The sequence below is a fragment of the Phodopus roborovskii genome, unplaced genomic scaffold, assembly GCF_943737965.1.
Source record: "Phodopus roborovskii unplaced genomic scaffold, PHOROB, whole genome shotgun sequence".
NCBI classification, from domain to species: domain Eukaryota; kingdom Metazoa; phylum Chordata; class Mammalia; order Rodentia; family Cricetidae; genus Phodopus; species Phodopus roborovskii.
In genome coordinates, this window is record NW_026125665.1 from 1,089,366 (window position 1) to 1,109,235 (window position 19,870).

Here is a 19,870-nt window from a genome sequence, read left to right on the forward strand (position 1 = left end):
GACTCAGTAAGTGCAGGACCCAACATCTAACCCTCTTCAGGTGTCTCTGGGACTTAAGAGAAAATATAGAAAGATGAACTTACTAATTGAAGAATTTAATTATATTTTTTGAGACAGGATCTCTCACTGTGTAATGCAGAATTAAAGGCGAGTGCTACCACGCTCAGCTTTTCACTTGTTTTGTTTTTCGAGGCAGGGTTTCTCTGGCTTTGGATCCTGTCCTGTCCTAGAACTCACTCTGTAGACCAGACTGGTTTCGAACTCACAGAGATACGCCTGCCTCTCTGTCCCGAGTGCTGGGGTGGAAGGCGTGACACCACCACCCAGCTTTGGGTTTTTTGTTGTTGTTTGCTACAGCTGCGGGAGATGAAGAATGAACCACAAAACTAACCAAAGCCACATGGAGTTTATTGGGAGAGGGAGCGAAGGGAGGAGTAGGTGTTGGCCAACCGGGAACAGAGATGGAAGGGGAAAGGGAAAAGAGGTAAAGAGACAAAGGACAGGAGAGGAGAGGGAGACAAGAAAATTCTGCTCTGCCCCAGGGGAACAGCAGGAAAGAGGAGTGGAAAAGAGGAGAGAGTAGAAAGAAATGAGTGGGCGGGGTCTTTTAATGGGGTGCTTTGCCTCCCTATAGACTCCATGGACCTCTGGGCTGACCAGGGTACTGCCTGAGTACATTCTGCCAGGTGGTGACGGGGTAGGCCAGTGTAATGCCTGAATCCTTATAGTTCTTTGTTTCCGTTTTCCTTTTGTGCCTGGGTGTTTTCCTTGCACGTATGTCTGTGCACCATATGAGTACATTGTGCCATTGGAAGTCAGAAAAAGGCATCAGATCCCTTGGAACGGTCGTACAGGTGGCTGTGAGCCACCATGTGGGTGATGGGAATCAAACTGGTCCTCTCCAAGAGCTGCCAAGTGCTCTTAACCACTCAGCTGTCTCTTCAACTGTATTACTTTTTGAGAATCTTGTTATGAACCCAGGATGCATTTGAGCTTATGAGTTTTCTGCTTCAGCCACCCCATTGTTAGGATTACGGTGTATACTGCCATGCCTGGAAACAGGAAACACCATATAATGTTTAGTTTTATTTTAGAGTGGGATTCTTGCCCCTTTGCTCTAGCTAGTCTGGAACCCAGCATTCTAGGTAGGTGGGATGCAGCCTGGATTGGACAAAGTGCTTAAGCAAACTCCTGTATAGCCTGCAAAAACCACCTCCGGTACTGTGCCAACAGCTGCTCTCTATATCCTACCCGCTTCCCAGCCACTCACAAATGCACACAACAGGGTTTGTTATTAGCACGAGTTTTTATTTAATGCCAGCTCCAGGATGGGCGGAGGGCTAATCATGCACAGCCTTGGTCTCCCAGCAGGCAGTGCTGGCTGGAGTCAGGGAGGGTGCAGAGCAGGTTTGAGTGCCTGGGAACCCCCTCACAGAGTGGGTAGAGCTGCATATCTGGCGACCTACTAGATGCCTACTAGATCACACAGCATCAAGGGGGATAACCTGGGCTACGCATTACCATGCTCACACCAAAGCCAGGCAGATCCTGTCACTGGGCCGTTGTGGGACAAGCCTCTGGCCTCAGCTACTTGGATCACACAAAAAGCTGGGGGTCCAGGAGCGCTCAGTGCTCAAGTCTTGTAAATACAGCAGCCCGGGCACAGAATGGGGAGGACATTCCCCCAGAGGCACACAGCAAAGCTGAAGTTGCCTCAGGCCTCTATCTAGACTGGCAGAGAGAGGCCATGACAACCGGGGAGACCTCATGGGCCTGGATCACCGTGGTGACAAAGTTAAGTGGTGTGGGGGGTCAGGCGTGGTCCTCACCTGCTTGCCAAGTGCTGTTCCAACCCTGCAGGGGATACACTTCTTTCCCACCTTGATGGTGCCCTTAGGTTTGTCAGTTACATCCTCCAGAGTGCATGGGCTGCTCCACCTCAATCCAGTGAGCTCCTATTCATCCATCAAAACCCTGGTTCCCACACCTCTAAGCCAAAGCATGCAGGATCAGAGGCAAAATGCAGTAAGACAGTGTGGGCTGCTCCCACAAAGGATGCAGCACGCCATGGAACTGATGGTCCTGTTTCAGCCTCCATAGTTTTGGGACAAGCATGTGCCAATACACCCAGCTCCCAAATCCTGTCCAAACTGGGCTGGGACAGGTGTGTGCTTTGGAGTGGGTCTTGGGCTGGAATTGAGAAGGGGACACATACATAACACACATACACTTGGGAAGGACAGGGAACAAACTAGAAAACACAGAAGTTGCCCAGAGTGTTCTGCCTTGGCCCAGAGGACAGGGTCTGAAGCCTTGCCCTAGGGGCCAAGGCCAAGACTGACAGCTGCATGGACCAGGGTGGCCAGCCTGGCTATTGCTTATAAAAAGTAATAAATTAGTTGAAAGGGCCTGCTATTTACAAGTCACAGGCACCTCCATCCCAGCTCCTTTGGGTAGGGGAGCACCCTCGAGCGACATGTGCCAGGCTGATGGCTGCTCCCCATCCAGGTGTGACTGTGGAGATGACAGCTCCCTGAGGAACTGCAGCCAGGGATGGCATTTAGTCTTTTATGGCTGGCCCTGGGGTTCCGGGAGTGGCCTCTGCACCCTGCACAGCGATCTTGGGCACTGCTCTAGGCGGTCCAGGCTCCTCATCGAAGCTCACCTCCTGCACTGCCTCCTGCTTTTTGAAGGAGTCCCTGCGCTCAGAGAGGTGTAATCTCCTCATGACAACCAGCTCAGCTTCAGTCCCCCTGCCACGCCATCCTCCATCCCCCTCCAGCCGCTCACTGGTGCCCAGGCCCAATTTGTCAGCGGACTGGCCCCTGCGCAGCCTAGGGGACCTCACAGGTATGGGGATGTGACCTGGTAGGGGCGATGGTGAGCGTGGCGGGGGCGTGGGCACTGGTGGGCAGGCCAGCGGGGATGGTGGGATACTGCTGGTAGACTTGCGGCGGCCACTCTTGTGACGAGGTGGCCCAAGCTTGGCTGCCAGGCCATGCAGTGAGCTGGGACGAGTGTGGCCAGTAGCAGGGGAGGCAGGGCTGCTGGAGCTTGGGGATACACTGGGTGGGGATGCTGTGTCTGTGGGCAACAGCAACTGGTCAGTGTCCCCTTCCTGGTGGTGGGACCTGAACTGACCAAACTGGCAAGAGCCCATGCCCTCCACTGTTACCACTTACCCCTGCAGAGGGGAGTGTCCTTAGCCTGGATCTAATGAATTCTTCATCAAAGCCAGGCCTCATTTAACCCCTCCTCCCAGAAGCCTTCTCTGCCTCCTCTTAACCTGACCCTTCCTCAAAGCTATATCCAACCCTTAAATATTGTAGACAACCAACATGAGGTCATCATGCCATCCCTCAGTTCAAGCACACACCTGGGCTCCCTACACACACACACACACACACACACACATACACACACACACATTCATATTCTGACGCAGAATCTCATGAGGCCTAGGTTAGGCTAAAATTTGCTATGTAGACCAAGCTGGCCTGGAACTCTTCCTTCATCCACTTGCCTCTCTCCTAAGAGCTGGGATGAAGGACAACCACTACCAGGCCCCAGTTGGCTGAGAGTCCACCCACCTGGGGGAGCATCGGGCGCGGGGCTTCGGCAGGGAGTGGTGGGGCTTGGGGACAGGCTGTGAGTGGGCGAACCAGGGAGGCTCTCGCTGGAGGACAGGGAGTGGTGGAGGCCTGACGAGAAGCTACGGCTGGTGTGGAGCACAGAAGATGGCTTGGAGATCCTCTTAAATAGAGACTTTCGCCTGGGGACATGCATGGTGACGGATGGTGAGGGAGGACAAGCCAGCTGTGAGTTAGGGACCCACTGCTCCCCCTGCTTACCGGTCCTGGGTCTCACGCCTGCGGCTGCGCTTACTCCTGCGGGCCATGCGGCCCTTGGCCATGTTCTTCCGCGCGGGTCCCACCTTAATGGAGGTATTCTCCAGGGCCGTGGTGCGTAGGGAGATCTTGTTGCCACTCTGTGTGAGGCAATATCAGTCACCACAGAGCCCCCAGGAACCCCGTGGATTGGGGACTGCAGCCGAGACACGCACATCCCACCTTCAGTAGCAGCTGCACCACATCCATGTGCACCAGGCCCAGAACTGACTCTCCATTGATGTGCGTGATGAGGTCGCCTGCGTGCAGTCCTGCCTCCTGTGCGGGGCTCCCCTCCTCCACACTCTGCAGGCACAGCACAGTTGGTCAGTGCCCGACCTCACTCACACGACCCCTGCACCTGTACCTACTGCTACTAAGCCTCAGTTTCCCCTAGCTATGGAGCAGCGCGGGGTCTATTCGGTCAGGGAGAGCATGCTGGTTCCCATGGCCGGGACCCACAGTGAGGTTCTGCAGGGGTTTGTCAAGGATCAAGTCCAGTCAATGGGATGAGGCCTCACCCAGACCACATGGTGCACCGTGTACACGTCACTGTCGCCCATGTAGACGCGAATGGCACGCAGGCTGAAGCCATACTTCTTGCCTGAGCTGTGGATGACGATGGGGGGCCGCAGGCTGCCACACACGGGTGATGGGTCCCGGCTGGGTGAGGAGTCTCGGGAGGAGGGATTGGAGGACAGCGAGCGGGGCGACAGGGGACTCATGAGGGGACCCCCGCTGCCATCGTCTGTGGGGGACAGCAGGGACACTGAGCTTGAATCTCTGTCCTCCCACATTGGCCACACTGTCCCCACCCTGGAGCTGGGTGCATAAGACCAGTTCCAAAACCACCTCTCCATCCCCACCCTGGCTGCAAAGCCGGTTGGACAGACATATTACCTGCTGTGATGATGAGGGATAAGGCGGATACCGAGGCAGACTTGGGCACTCGGCCCCCACCCCCGCCACCACCAGGGGAGGCCCGGGACTTCTCAGGCCCAGGGTCTCTTGGGCATCCCAGGCGGCGACCTCTGACCCCATCCAGGGGCCGAGGTGTGGAGTGCCGGGCACCTGTGCTGTTACTTCGAAGGCGGGAGTGGCTGAGGACAGCAGTATCAGCTGAGGGGACAAATGGGGTGAGTATGCCACCTCTCCATCTCTCCTCCCCACAACTGTGTGAAGCTAGACTGAAGATCCTAGGAGTATGGGGCCTGTCTTACTACAAACATCTGTGATTTCTGGAGAAACTTCTATTCCTGTTTCAAAATCCTTCTTAAACAGCCCCCACTCTGGAAATTTCCCTGAGGGCACCTACCAGAAAGGTTGCAGGGCTTGGGTGCCACTGGAGTGGTGGGGGGTGGGTCAGGCTCCCCCAGGGTAAAGACAGGCTTCTTGGGGTCAGCAGGCCCTGAACCTGCTCCTTCATCTTCAGATGAGAAGGCAAATTTAGGCATCGTATCCAGGCTGATGGTGTTCAGGAGAGTCGGGCTGGGACCACGGTCAGGTATGGAGGAAGAAGGCAGACATGAGGAGGCACATGTCCAGGAACGCAGCCTATTTAAGGGAGAAGCCATGCCACTCAGCCACACTTGCTTATGGAACTCCTATTTATCCCTAAAAACCCAGTTTTCAATTCCTACCCTCTAGCAACAATGTTTCTATTGAGTCTGGAACTTAAAGGATGGAGTTTGCTAGCCAAGTGCATTCTGAATAGAAGGGGCCATGAGAGCCAAGGCTAACCTGTTGTGGAACTGTTTTAGGATTACCAAGGCCTAGGGAGCCACACTGTCAGACACTCTTTTCTACTGGGCCAATGGGAAGCTCCTTCAACATCAGATTTTGTAATCTGGTTCTCCCTGACTCCTCAACCCACCTACCGGAGGTCAGTGCTCAGCCGCCGACCACTGTCCCCTTCGCTGCTATGCCCCCACCCTTCTTCTCGGTCCTCACTGAAGCTCCTTTCAGCAAGGGTGGGGGTGGGCTGAATAGCCAGGAACTCAGAACTGCTATAAACCTGTGAGGGTTTTTTTTTTCAATGGCAGTGGCACACACCTGTCATCCCAGGGCCTGGGAAGGTGGGCAGCAGAGAAATACCCTGTCTCAAAACACAAACCAAACCAAACAAGTAGGTGGACAGACTGGGGAGCACAGGGTGCTGCCGGACAGCCCCACCTTGCTGAAGCGGTGGGAACAGGAGGAAAACTGGGGGATCTCTGTGGAAGATTCCTCATCATTGGTCTCATCATCCTCAGAGCCCAAGTGTCGGTAACGTTCAGAGCGCGCTGTGGGAGTGAAGGGGGACTAAGGCAGCTGGGGACACTCAGGAGGACCCATGACAAGCAGAATGGGGGGTGCCAAAGACAGGGTGGGGGTTTAAGGTGCTGATCGTCACACCTAGGACCCCTACTTACTGTCAAAGTAGCTAGTGTCATCTTCAGCTTCAAGTTGTGGAACAAACTCTGCCTTGTGTCTCAGAAGCCCCGCCCAGTCCAAGGCCAGGAAGAAGGGATGCTGCTTCACCTCATGGGTGCCCCCTGTAGACATGCTAGCTAAGCCTGTGTGACCCCCACTCCCTGCCTCTCTCCCCTGGATGGGGCCAGAATAAACCCAGGCATATGGTCAAGAAAACGGTGAGCACCAGACCCAGCTACTTCCTTCAGAGTCTTATACATTTTTCTAGTTAACTACTATGTACTATCCAAAACCCCAACTCCAAGCTCCCTCCTCCACACAGCCTGGCAAGCCCAGCCTTGAGTGGACCCCCCCCCCACACACACACACTGACTTACCAGTTCCCAGCCTCTCCATTGGGCTCTGACGCAGAAGCCTGGTGATGAGATCCTGGGCATCAGCAGGAAGTGCCTCGTCTCCCTCTGGCCACATGATCTCATCTGAGAAGAGATGAATGACAGGATACCCTTTGTAGCGCCTTCCACAAGGCCCTCCAAGTGCGTTCAGCACTGTGGTCAGCCCATCTCCCGGTGTCAGACCCTTCGTTTAAGACGCACCACTGACCACCTGTCCAAACAGCTCCTCAGGTGTGTCCCCGAAGAACGGCACACAGCCCACCAAGAACTCGTACAGGATGATGCCCATAGCCCACCAGTCCACTGGCTTCCCGTAGCCCTGGCGGAAGATCACCTCTGGTGCGATGTACTCCGGCGTCCCACACACCTGTGCAGAATGGGGAAATGAGGCCCTCCTGGCCACGGTTGGGAAGGTAGGACTTCAGTCTTGCCCTTGGGTTGGGTCGCACCTGCTTGTCCACAAACTCTCGGGCATCCTTCTCGATGTGCCCTTCATACAGGTTGGTGGCCATGCTCATGAGGCCGATCTTGGAAAGGCCAAAGTCCGTCAGCTTGATGTGGCCAAGGGAGGTGATGAGCAGGCTGTGGGAGGGGCCAGGACACTAAGGCTGAGTGAGGAGGCTAGAGCCCTGCATGGGTGTCAGGACTGGCTGAAGTTCCACTGTACATACTGTGTTTGTTTTGTTTTGAAACCCATTCTCATTAGGTAGCCCATGTCCCATGTTTAAAAACATTTTTTTTTTCCCCAGTGTGGTCAAGGGTAGCTTCAAACTCACTAGGTAACTCAGGCTAGCCTTAAACTCCTGAACTGCCTGCCTCAGTCTCATGAGTAGTAAGGCAACACATGTGTACCACCACGTCCTGTTAAGAGCTTATATTTTCATGCACTGTATTCACATTTACTACTTAAAAATAAAATCCCGCCAGTTGGTGGCACACACCTTTAATCCCAGCACTTGGGAGGCAGAGGCAGACGGATCTCTGTGAGTTTGAGGCCAGCCTGGTCTACAGAGCGAGTTCCAGGACAGGCTCCAAAGCAATACAGAGAAACCCTGTCTCGAAAAACCATAAATAAGTAAATAAATAATTTTTTTAAAAATCCCCCAGCCGGGTGGTGGCACATGTCTTTAATCCCAGCACTTGGGAGACAGAGGCAGATGGATCTCTGTGAATTCAAGGCTAGCCTGGTCTACAAGTCGAGTTCCAAGACAGCCAGGGCTACACAGAGAAACCCTATCTGGAAAAATCATCCCCCGAAACTCACTTTCTTCATTCATGTATGTCTGGGCTACATGGAGAAGCACATGTTTGTGACTACATGTTTGTGTGTGTGCACTGTTTGAGCTACACAGAACGTCAAACACTGAGATAAACAGCAACTGCCAAATATATCAGCTGAGCCGAATGCAAACAGCACCAGGTTCTGGATGTTTCTGCTCTCATCTCCACATGGCAAATAGCTGAGACACCAGCAATTCCTGCCTCACATACAGGTGGTACTGAATAAGCGGGCAGCCCTCACTTCTGCAGAGTAGGTGCTCAACGTGTAAACACACTGCCCTGCCTTTCGGGCAGCAAGAGTCTGTGATACTAAAGTAGTTAAACTGAGCTGCTGGGGCAGCCCGAGGCCCCGCCCCACCCCACCCCTAATGCCACAGCCCCACCCCGAGCCCCGCCCCCAAGCCCACCCCGCCCCAGCAGCACCCAGCCCCGCCCCTTAGCCCCGCCCAGAGCCCCGCCCCAGCAGCACCTAGCCCCTCCCCGCTCGGGACCTCACTTGTCAGGCTTGAGGTCACGGTGCACAATGCCATAGTTGTGCAGATACTCCAGCGCCAGTACCGTCTCTGCGAAGTACATGCGCGCCATGTCCACAGGCAGCGGGCCCATGTTCTTCAGAAGTGTGGCACAGTCGCCGCCTGCACCAGGGACTTGGGTAAGGCTTGGGCACCGCCCAGGCCGCAAAGTTGAGCTCTAATATGGCCCTCTGCACACAGCTGGTGCCTACTAACTGCAAACTCTTTCCCTTGCCCAGTGGCCTTCTTACCTGCTGAAGCTCCCCTCCCTAGCTGGCCACCATCCTGAGATCTCCAGGGACCACACTCATTGGTCTCTGGACCCCCATAGCTGTGCCCGGGGGTGGGGGTAGGACATGGCAGCCTGTGTGGGCCGCACCTTCCACATACTCCATGACCATGCAGAGGTGGCGGCGGGTCTCAAAGGAGCAGAACATGCCGACCACGAAGGGGTTCTCAGCGAAGGTGAGGATGTCGCGCTCCACGAACACCTGCTGAATCTGGTTGCGCAGGACCAGATTCTGCTTGTTGATCTTCTTGATGGCGAAGCGCTGCCGCGTGTCCCGGTGGCGCACCAGGTAGACAGCTCTGTGCACAGGAGCAGGAAGCTGAGCAACTATCAGTACTGAGGCCCATACTGCATCAGGGGACCCAGGACTCACCCATAGGCTCCATTGCTGATGAGTTTGATGGTCTCAAAGTCACTCTCACATGGCTTCCTCCGGGATGGACCACCCAGTCCTCGACTCTACACAAGGGGAGAGCTCAGGGTCTCCACACAGCAAAGCTGTCCCCTAGTCTAAACTGCTGTCTCACTGATCACCACTACTTACTCTTTGTCCAAACTTGTCAAACCAGCGTGCTTCCTGGCACAGCCTGCTTCCTGGAAAACTCCTATACATCCTTCTAGGCCCACCTTTTCAGCGCCCCTTCCAGCCCACCCCATACATGGGAGACCTCTATGATGGGGCAGTTCCACTACAGCCACATCCCTGAAATCACACCTGTTTATCAAGCATCTACTACTGCAAACTCACCCTCTTCCAGCCACTCAGGAAAGGATAAAACATGACTACCTCAGCTCATAACTTACCTCAGGGTATCCAGGAGCTGGGGGCTGGTCTTCATCAAGGTCTTTCAGGGGCTGGATCTCTGTCAAAGGATTTCACTATGTAGCCCAATAGCAAGAACTATAGAATCTTCTAGAAAAGCCATCACTTGGGATTTTAACGCTCCAGATGTTCCTCAACTAGAGGACACCCCAGTACTTTCTTGCTCCAGGGGTTGGCAGACAGCAGGTTCTAGTGGGTCAGGTGGCACCCATGGTGGCAGGGTCAGTGCCTTGAGGAAGCAGACTGTGGTGGAGACCTGGAGGCACAGGGAACCCTGGGTTCGAATCCAGGTCCTCTGTGCTCTGGGCGCCCCTCACCTTCCAGCGGGTCCTTGGCCAGGCCCAGCTGGCGGATGATGTAGCGTGGCAGGTCAGTCTTCACACCCTGGTCCTCGCGGGCCTGGCCCTCGGCAGCCTCCAGCAGATGGTAGAATTCCTCTGGGTCGAACTCCTGGGAAGGAGAGGCTGTGAACCCCCTGCACCCTCATAGGGTTTCCAGAGCACCAGGACCCCCCCCCCCCCGGCAGCTTACCAGGCACTCGAGCAGCCGTGCAGGCCTCGAGATGATGATGAGCAGCTTGCGAACCAGTTGTACAATGAAGCCTACCTCAGCGCTGTCAGACCTCTCATGAGCCTGCAGGGTACACGGGATGAGGCCACGCCCACAGAGGAAGCCCGGCTCTCAAGTGGGCGGAGCCATACTACATCCCAATAGGGAGCTTCTTGGGGCTCTGAAAACTGCCTAAAAGGTGTGTTACACAAGCACACCCCACCCCTGTAGGTGTGGCCCTCTGCCAGCCCCGCCCCCACGCACATCCTGCAGCAGCCGCTCCAGTTTGTCTTGCATCTCTAGGAAATAGCGGGAGGTGACCAGGGCCTCGCCCGACTTGGCTAGGCAGTCCCGTGCCAGCTCCACAATCTGATGATGGATGAAGCCCAGGACACCGTCAGCCAGTGCCAGGCGGTTGCCAGGGGCGAATGCCGCCAGGAAGTCCTGCAGCCGGCCTTCCATCTGTGCAGTGGCCTGTGGGAGGGTGGAGGTGAGTGGCAGGGCAGAGAAGGGGTGGGTGGACAGAAGTGGATCAAATGGGGGCCGGGCCAGACGACTGCCTGGAGGCGGGCCAGCCGGGGGCATGGCCTTGGTCAGACAGGCAAAGAGGTGACGAGACACAGGGGTAAAGGGTATGACAGAGGCAACTGACAGACAAGACACACATGTGGGGCTGGTAGTGGGCTGGGTTGCAGTATCGGACAACAGTGAGACAGGTCATTCAGTAGCAGAGTTGGGGTAACGGAAGAGGAATTGCCTCATTAGAGGCCAGGGCCTTGTCAGTGGGCTGGGCCTGGCTGGTGGACCAGACTGGTAGATGGGGGCAGCTGGGGGGGGGGGTGCAGGGGCGCAGCATACCTTGGGGAAGCGCTCCCGGTACACGTGATTCATCATCACAATCTCATTGTCAAAGGTTCCCGATGTACGCCCAGGGCTGAAAAAGTGATAAGAGGGTGAGGGACACTTAAGGGCCCTGACCGGTGGAGAGGTCCTAGCCCAAGCCTACCTGAGGCTGCGTGAGCGTGGGCGCAGGCGTGGGGAACGGCCTCCTCCGTCCTCATCTACCATGCTCTCTGAGCTGCGGAAGTGCTTGGACAGGAAGCGCAGCTCGTCCGCTGTGGGCTGGAAGGGAAGCTGGTGTAGACGCTCTCGGGAGGATGAGCTTGACTGGAGAAAGGAAGGTCAGAGTCACAGTGGACTTAGTACCCCAGTGTCACACCCTGACACAGCTCCCAGCAAACTGCCAGCCCTCCCTGCTTAGCGTGGGAGCCCCATACCCACAGGCCACGAAAGAGCATCTGGCCACCCCAGTCTACCCCCATCCACCTGCCCAGGGCAGCTGTCAGTACCGACACAGTAGAGCTGGGAGTGTTGGTGCCATAGCCGGAGGATGGGAGAGAAGCGAGTGACCATCTTCTGCCATCAGCCCTGGAGAGAGACAGGGACAGATGGAAAGACAGTCTGGCTCTGTGCTGGGAGGGTTTGTAGCAGACTGTGCTGGCACATTCCCATTCTCTGGATCAAGGACCCCACAGGCAGCCAGATCCAGGGCCCACGATCTTCAGACATTGCCTCCAGGAAGCCCTCCCTGATGCCTGTGCCGCCTAGTTGCTGTTTCAGGGAGGGGGGGAGGAATCCCAGACCCCAACAACTCCCTGGACACTCCAAAAGACAGGCTTCAGCCCTCAGGGCAGCCTTAGATCCTAGCACAGGGTGCTCACTTAATAAAGGCCCTGGGCCCACCATGTCAGCTCTTGGTTAGTGAACAATGTGGCTGTTAGAGTTAGTGACTTCTGAGTATGGCTGTAACCCCTTTTCTGAATTACCTGTCACCATTAGAGAAGTGGCTGTGGAGGGCCATGTTTGCCAGGGCAGAAGCTACAGGGAGAGACCACCATCCCCGTGATGAGGCCACAACACTCACCTCCGGGCAAAGGGGAAGTTGATGGCTGCTGCGACAGAAGAGTTCCGAGGACTGTCCAAGGGGCTGTTACCTGCTGAGGGGAGGGGAGGGGAGGATCGACTCAGGGCAGAGCTAGGATGCAGCTGCCCACCTGGATCTCCCCACTCACCTGTTGGGACAGATAATGGTGACAGAGGCCTGGAGATAGTAGGTGAGGGTGTCCCCACAACTAGGCTCTTTCTGTTGCCACTGCGGCAGCTGTAGAGGGAATGACAAACTAGATGGTCAGCTCCAGGGACCAGGGAACCATGTGCCCAGCTGGGAGTGTGCTCAGGCTGCCTGCAAGTTGGATTAGACTAACCACTACCTCCCCTCAGTAGGCCCTTTAAGGGTCTTTAGCAGGGGGTTCTGAGACCCATGGGGGGTGACCAAACTGCCTTTTTTTTTTTTTTTGACAGGGTTTCTCTATGGCTTTGGAGGCTGTCCTGGAACTTGCTCTTATAGACCACGATGGTCTCCAACTCACAGAGATCCACCTGCCTCTGCCTCCTGAGTGCTGCCACCAATGCCTGGCTTGTTTTTCAAAAAGGGTTTTTCTGTGTAGCCCTGGCTGTCCTAGAACTCGTTGTGTAGACCAGGCTGGCCTTGAACTCAAGAGATCCGCCTTGCCTCCTGAGTTTGGGATTAAAGGAATGTGCCACTACACCTGGCTCAAGCATCTCACTCAGCAGAGGCTGACCTTGGGACTCAGAGGTGACTCTCAATGCCTCATCTCCTGGTCCTGGGATGACACATGGGACACAACCTGTTTCAATCTTCCCTTCCATCCTTGTTACCACTGACACCATGGCAGGAGAAAGCCCATCCAGCCTCATGGGGACAGTGGCACATGACCATGACACACTGACTTCAGCTCTCTTCCTTCCCAGCTCTAACTGCCAGCCACACTGAAATTCAGGAGACAGAGACAGGTGATGCCCTTGAGTCCATGGCTGTGGGAAGCAGGTACCCTCTGTGTTCCCGAAGCCACCTTCTCAAGATCCTACCTTCCTAAGATCCCACCAAAGAGCTAGCTACTTCCTGGTGTGGCACACTTCTTCCTTTAATCCCAAATTCTCTGTGAGTTGGAGGCCAGTCTGAGCTACATACAAACAACAAAAAAAGCTAATTTGACCCAATGAAAACAATCCAAAGTCTGAATGGTGACTCTCAGGCTGGATTTTCCATGTTCTATCTTCTGCCCACCTCTTCCCTCCTCTGATCCCATATCCCTTTTGGCCACCTGCCCTGACCCCATCCCCATCCCACAGCTCTCTGGCCGCTTCTGCCCACTGGGCCTCCACATTGGCAGAGCTGAAGCCACTAGGTTCCTGCCCTCCTCCCAGCCCCCTGCAGTCACCCAGCAACAGTGGCTGTGATGTGACAGACGACAAGGAGAGCAGCCCACACAGCCCTCCTCTGCAGAAGTGTCAGAGAGGGGGCGACAGGCAGGGCCTGAAGCAGGCAGGGCCTGAAGGAGGCAGGGAGGGTTTTGGGTGGTGAGAGGCACAGCTGCAGGCCAAGACAGCAGGCACAGGGCATAGCCAAGAAGCAGCAAAGGGCCCAGGCAAGAGTGTGGTAGGGGCTGAGCCCAGCTAGTGTGCCTCTTCTTCCCTACCAGGGCACCAGGAAGGTCCACAAAACCAGCACACCCTGTGAACCTGGCCTTTGGAAGACATACACTCTCAGAGCCGGACTGCAGGAAGCCACACCCCCAGAGTCAGCTAAGCTACAGGTGTGGAAAGTAGCAGCAGTAACAAGCTCTGAGTTGGGGAGCCCACCAACTGTGTGTACCTGCTTCCCACACAGGGAAGCCAGGACTACAGCTATCAAGAATGGGAGGAATTGCCCCATAGGCTGAGGTGCGGGTTCAGAAGAGGAACCCAAAGGTCCCTGAAGGACTTCCTGCGCCTCCATCCCCCATCCCCTGCATAGGACACACAGGCAGCCACACCCTCTCCCTGCCCCTGGCTGCCCCCATGTCCTGCAATGGTGGCCAGTGAGATTGGTTGCTTTCTCTCCCTTGTACAGTCAAGGCCTTGAAAACAACCATATTGGACACCTCAGCGAACCTGGGATCATCCCACCAGAGCACACATTAAATGCCAACTGTTTACACAGTTCTTTGTATGCCAGCTCTAACAGGCCCGCAATCCATGCAGGGCACTGTACATCTCCCAGCACAATCGAAGCTTCAGATACAGCACTCAGGGTCCTTGCAACCTAGACATTGCCTATCTAGACAGACCTAAACACAGAGAAACCAAAGCACAGAGATATTGGGGAACTGCTTGGAGGGTCACACGGCATGGTAGTAGCTACACTGCAATTTGAACCTGAGTCTGACTGAGGCACCACCACTTGGCGTCTGTACCTGGGCCGAAGAGAAGCCTTGGTTACAGATCCACCACCCACTCGTCAGCCTGGGCCACGAATATTTGCATCTGCGCCAACGTTTCCGCGGAGAGTCCAGCACAGAGAGCTTTATTCCTCCCAGATTCCTCAATTAGCGCTGCCCGAAGTCAGGGTTCGAATCCCGAGGGTCCCCAGCTCGACCCTGCACTCCCAGCCGCCCCTACCTTTTGGAACGCTGTAGCAGCGCTCCCTTAGCCAAGCGGCTACGGTGTCCTGGAGCCGCCACCGCCGTCCAGTAGCTAGGATCCGACATGTTGCCGCCCCCGCGCGCCGGGGCCTAGGCCGGATCTGCTGGATTCGGCCTGAGCCCCGTGGAGCGGCCCGGCGGCCGCGGGCTACCAGGAGCGCGCGGGGAGGCGAGGAGGAAGCGCTGCCGGACCCGCCCCAGCAGAGGGGCGGAGCAAGAGGGGCGTGCCGTCGATAAGGAGGAGGGCGGGGGGGCGGGGCGTTGCCAGGGCCCGTCACTAAGGAGCCTCCGTTACTAAGACTCTGCCGGAAACGCCGGGATGGTACTCAATTAGAACCCGCATGTGGCGCCGGGGTGTTGCTAGGGGTCTGGAGCGAACGTGGACGTTGCTATGAACCCCAGCATCCCAGGCAGGACTTTGCTAGGATTCTGAGAAGAGGGAGGGGTTACCTGGCCGTTGCTAGGGCTTGCGCAGCGAGAGCGGGGCGTTGCTGTGGACCTCAGCAACCCAGGCAGGATGTCGCTAGGGCTCTAGGCACCGGGGAGAGGGGGTCTAGGATGAGGGTGGGACGTTGCTATGGACCTCAGCAGAACAGGCAGGTCGTTGCTAGGGTTTTGAGCAGAAGGGGCGGGGTTACTCTCTGGGAGGTAAAGGCCGGGCTTCGCTAGGCCCCCCCCACAGTCACGTGGCTTTGGCATTTACCAGGGGAGGCGGGGCGTTGCTAGTGCCTGGGTGGCGGGGTGGGGCGTCGGCGGAACTTGGGCTGGTGCGGCGGGTCTGTCCCTGTCCCTGGGGTATCAACCCTGTTCGGCGCTGCCCCTTTCTTTCCCGGTCTGTAAAATGCCTGCGGTGAACGCGGTGTGGTGGTAACAAACCTTGCGTATATAGCCACGAAAGCCATTACCAAAGGCGTAAAATCGCAGACACTTAGATACCAAAGGTATAAGTCCTTCTCCCCTAGGTCCTAGTGGGAGTCATTCCGACACCACCCGGCTCCTTGGACCATTAGACATTTCGTATCCCGGTCTTGCTGGGATTTGAAACCCAGACCCCATATCTGGGATAAGAAGATAGCCAAGGAAGCTGAGGTACAGGTCCCCCAGGGTGTCCATCCCTCTTCTCAAGTCACCCCCAGACACTGCCACATCAGATGTCCTCCACCCTTGCTGGCTGGAGCACAAACCCATATACTTATTCATTCACTCGATAAACATTTACTGAACACCTACCTACAGCTTGCCTGCCTCTGGGGCACCTAGGGGTGACCTCAATGGGGGTGATCCTCAGTCTCAGATGGGAAACAGAGAATAAACAGGAAACAAAAGAAGAATTTCAAAGAGAGAGGGGATGCAACCCAGGCGGGGAGTGCTTGTCTAGTGTGGAGGGAGTCCTAGATTCCATCCCCAGCATCTTATCACGCTTGGAATTGGTGGCACACACCTATCATCCCAGAACTTGGGAGGGAAGACTAGAGCTAACCACACAGGCTGTATTAAGGTTCAGGTTTATTGAAAGAGCAATCAGGAGCCATGGATGGTGCTTGAGATGCCCCCCCCCCATGTCTGTCCTGGAAAGCAAAGACCTTTTACACATTGGGATGGAGGTTGAAGACTCCAATGAGAAGCTGGGTGGCTTCCAGGAAAAGCTGAGGATCACATCACGGCAGGCCCCAGAGAGAAGTGGGTGGGCTATAGCAGATGCTTTGAGTCCCAAGGAAAGACCCTTGCAGTGGTCAGGTGTGATAGAAGATTACAAAGGCTACCTGTGATTCTGGGTGTCAGGTCTGAGTCCCCTGTGAAAGTCTCAAAGCCTCCTGACTCTGGGGACCCAAATGGGGATGGAGTCCTGGGTTTCATAGACACACCTCATACACAGCTATTTCCTCATCCCTGATCCCACATCACCACTGATCTGGCACCCCATCTCCCAGCCCCCTGGCTGGAAAACTTCGCTATGCTGACCCTGAGTGCCTGCCTCAGGGAGAAGCTGAGTGCACAGGACTACTTGCTCAGACTCATTAGTGGGCCCCAAGCTGCTACCCCAACAAAGCTCAGTCCTGGGGGTCAGGGGTCTAATACTGCCTGTGACCACCAGCTCTAGGTCCTTGGAATGGCCTGCTAGAGCTTAATGGCAAAGGTCTAGGTGTGTCTTAGTCAGGCCAACCCATCTTCCCACATGCCACAGGGCTCAACCACTGTCCCTCAGCCCCATATCCTGTGCTCCACAGGTAAATCTACATTCCATCTGTGCTTGGCCTCCAAGGCCCTGGAGCTGTCTCTGAGTCCTAGAGGGCCAAATTGAGATGGCCTTCCACCCTGAAGGACAACAGAGCCCCTCTACCTGCTTCCCATTCATTCACACCAGAGCCTGCATGCCTGCCCTGAGCATACAGTGTGAGCAGAAAGATTCAGGCCAAGCCTTTGAGGGTCTCAAAGTTCTGAAGGAAATTAACTCAGTAATCACACAGGAAGGTGAGAGATCACTGAGCAGGGTGTATCTTCTTCCACCAACACTAGTGTGGCCGAGGCAGGAGGATAACGAAAGTTTGAGGCCAGGCTAGCCTACAACCTAAGCTGTACACAAGAACAAAAACAAACAAAATCACTGTATCACTAGGTGATGGTAGCACATATCTTTAGTCCCAGTGTTGGGGAGGCAGAGGCGGGAATTCGAGGCCAGCCTGGTCTATAGAGTGAGTTCCAGGACAGGCTGCAAAGCTACAGAAACCCTGTCTCACGAAAACAAAATGAAAACAAAGTTTCAAGACAAACAAACAAAAAAAAAACAACAAACAAAACAAATCCTCTTTCTCAAAAATCCAAGAACCAGAGGTGTGCCTCAAGGGTGGAGACTTGTCTAGAATCCCCCAGTGAGGGGCTGGGGGCATGGCTCAAAGGTAGAGCCTTTGCCTAGCATCTAAAAAAATCAAAAAACAAACAAAAAAACCTCATGGAAATCAGCCCTGATGAGGTCCATTTAGGGGACTGGTTTATGAAGGATGGCGTACACGTGGAAAGCTTCCATTCTTTGGATGTGGTGGTGGCTTCCAAACATGAAAAGAAGGGATGGCTCAGAGGTTAAGAGCACTGACTGCTATTCAGCAGTCCAGAGTTCAATTCCCAGTAACCACATGACACACAACCATCCATAATGAGATCTTGTGCCCTCCTCTGGCCTACAGGGAAACATGCAGGCAGAACACTATAATAAATAAATAATCTTTAAGGAAAAAACAAAAAACAAAAAAACACAACTCTGAACAGAGCAGTGGCAAGTGTGGAGAGGTGGGTTGGGTTGGGTTGCACACGATCTGGGGCCTTAGGGACACAGGAGGACCTTCTTCCTATAGTACCTGGATCATACTGAGGTATAAATGGTTGCCAAACAAATTAGATCCATCCAGTTCAAGTACAGGGTAGTGAAGCTAAGGCCTTGTGTGGCTGCAGGCAAGTTCTGCTGCCCTCTGGTGGTGACTGTGGCTACCTGGCCCCCAACAGTGCCTCCTCCATTTCCTCCAGGTAAAACCTGTTCAGTCACAAGTATCCCCCACCCAGGACCCCTCCCTCTCACCTGCCCTCCCCTGGGTTTGAGCCAAGGACTCAGAGATGCATCTGGCCTCACATTGCCTCCTAGGGTGCCTTTGGGCCTCTTTCACCTACTCTACAGTAAGTGTGGTGACAGCATTCCCTGCCTCCCACTGAGCAAACCCAACCAGTTCTAGGCATACAAGCTTTCCTCCAGATGCCCAGTCTCCACAGGCCTATGTTTCCCACCCTGCCCCAGGACTACTGCACACTCAGTCCTAGATGTCTGGGGTTAATCTTGACATATCTCTATTCCCAACTCCAATCCACAGTCACTTCCCCAAGGGGTCAGCATTTCAACATCTCATTAGCCATTCATCTGTTACAGTCACTTCCTCCAGCTAACTGCGGACCCTCTGAGGGAGACGCTATTCTTGCTCACAACTATGGACTGTTTACCTGGCATGCTGGTGTCTAGAAAACGTTTGCGAGTGAATAGTGTAGCCCTGTTAATTGTCTGCTTCAGTGCAGACTCCGTAGTATTATGTGTCTTCCCCATTCAAAAATCTAGAGACTGTGCTGAACAGCTTGTTCACACTAAGGTTCACACTAAGAGCTCCCAGGTAAGTCAAGAAGACTTGATTTTCAGATGGGTTAGCCTCGGAAATAGGCCCAGTAATCAGAGGGTGGCGCTGACTCTCAGTAGGGTGTGGTGGCCAAGCTGTCCCCCAGAATCATGACAGGCCTGACTCTGCGCCTCAGTTTCCTCAGCTGGGAAACATGGTCAGGATAGAGCCGGCCCTCGGTGGCTGCCTGTTTGGGTCTAGTGCAGCCTCTTGGCCTTGTGTGTAACCAGAGGGAGGCGTTTCCAGCGGGTCCCCGAGGTCACAACCTGGCATGGCCCTGGGAATCCAACACCTGTCTCGGGAAGTCGTTGGGCTCAAGTACTGGCGTCGCCTTGGACACGCCGGAGCTGGGCGCTCCCGCGGTGTCGGAAGGGAAGCCGGGGAGGGGGAGACACTGAAGCCTGGGGCCAGGGGAGTGTGAAAGGCCCGAGCGGAGGGCGCGCGTGCAGGGCGGCGCCACTCACCTCCAGGGCTGCAGGCCCAATGACGGGCTGCACGGGCTGCCGGGGCTCAGCAGGCATGGGCTCTGGCTGCTCGGTGACAGACTGCAAGACAGAGGCGGGCGGTGACCCCGCGGCGACCCGGCGTGACCCCCGCGGGCTCCCGGGAACCACACCGCAGGGCTCCGGCCACTGTACTCACTCTAGCGTCAGCGCGGGGATCAGCAATTTCTCCCTGCGGGACTTCATAGCGGTGCCGCGGAAACCGACGACCGGTGGTACCGGACGCTAGCAGACGCGCTGGGACTACGGACAGAGCAACGCGCGCACCGGCGGCTGGTAGGGGCGGGGGCATGTGTCGAGGGGCGGGGATATGGGCGGGGTAGCAGGTGGGCTGAGGGGCGGGGCTATTGGCGGGACAAAGATGTTACTGGGCGGGACTAAAGGCCAGGGAGGAGCTGTCGGGGCGGAGCTACAATGCGTGGGTGGGGTTATATCTCGGGGCGGGGTTATGGGAGGGGCCACCGGTGAGGAACAGGGTTTTGGGAGGCAGAGGTATGGGAGTGGGGCGGGACATTTGTTGTGTA

The 19,870-nt window shown here is 55.5% G+C and overlaps 1 protein-coding gene across 4 annotated transcripts; it reads right to left on the reverse strand.

Moving 5' to 3' along the window:
• Positions 1-1,287: 1,287 nt before the first annotated feature.
• Mast3 (microtubule associated serine/threonine kinase 3) lies at positions 1,288-19,570 on the reverse strand. 4 transcript variants are annotated; one of them, XM_051178123.1, is made up of 27 exons: positions 19,486-19,570; positions 19,308-19,388; positions 12,221-12,309; positions 12,073-12,142; positions 11,498-11,576; positions 11,155-11,315; positions 11,007-11,082; positions 10,413-10,622; positions 10,131-10,232; positions 9,917-10,049; positions 9,581-9,639; positions 9,150-9,235; positions 8,867-9,075; positions 8,472-8,610; positions 7,144-7,276; positions 6,896-7,061; positions 6,677-6,778; positions 6,299-6,421; positions 6,060-6,169; positions 5,765-5,901; positions 5,203-5,441; positions 4,788-5,006; positions 4,409-4,635; positions 4,071-4,193; positions 3,852-3,988; positions 3,591-3,772; positions 1,288-3,084 (listed from the first exon to the last, which is right to left on the reverse strand). In XM_051178123.1, the coding sequence occupies exons 1-27, from the start codon at positions 19,530-19,532 to the stop codon at positions 2,561-2,563; spliced, it is 3,963 nt and encodes a 1,320-aa protein (XP_051034080.1). In that variant the 5' UTR covers positions 19,533-19,570; the 3' UTR covers positions 1,288-2,560. The 4 variants fall into 4 exon arrangements, with proteins under 4 accessions (XP_051034080.1, XP_051034079.1, XP_051034082.1 ...); XM_051178122.1 differs by having other exon boundaries at positions 12,073-12,145; XM_051178125.1 differs by lacking the exons at positions 19,308-19,388; positions 19,486-19,570 and adding an exon at positions 14,670-14,898.
• Between the last annotated feature and the right edge of the window lie 300 nt (positions 19,571-19,870).

Excerpts from the sequence above, each read along its gene's own strand:
- Mast3 (XM_051178122.1), bottom strand. The coding sequence starts at position 19,532 with ATGAAGTCCCGCAGGGAGAAATTGCTGATCCCCGCGCTGACGCTAGA. Across the intron at positions 11,316-11,497 it reads CTCCCAGCTCTACTGTGTCG|TCAAGCTCATCCTCCCGAGA; the intron begins GTACTGACAGCT and ends TCCTTTCTCCAG. Across the intron at positions 3,085-3,590 it reads CGCGCCCGATGCTCCCCCAG|ACACAGCATCCCCACCCAGT; the intron begins GTGGGTGGACTC and ends TGTTGCCCACAG.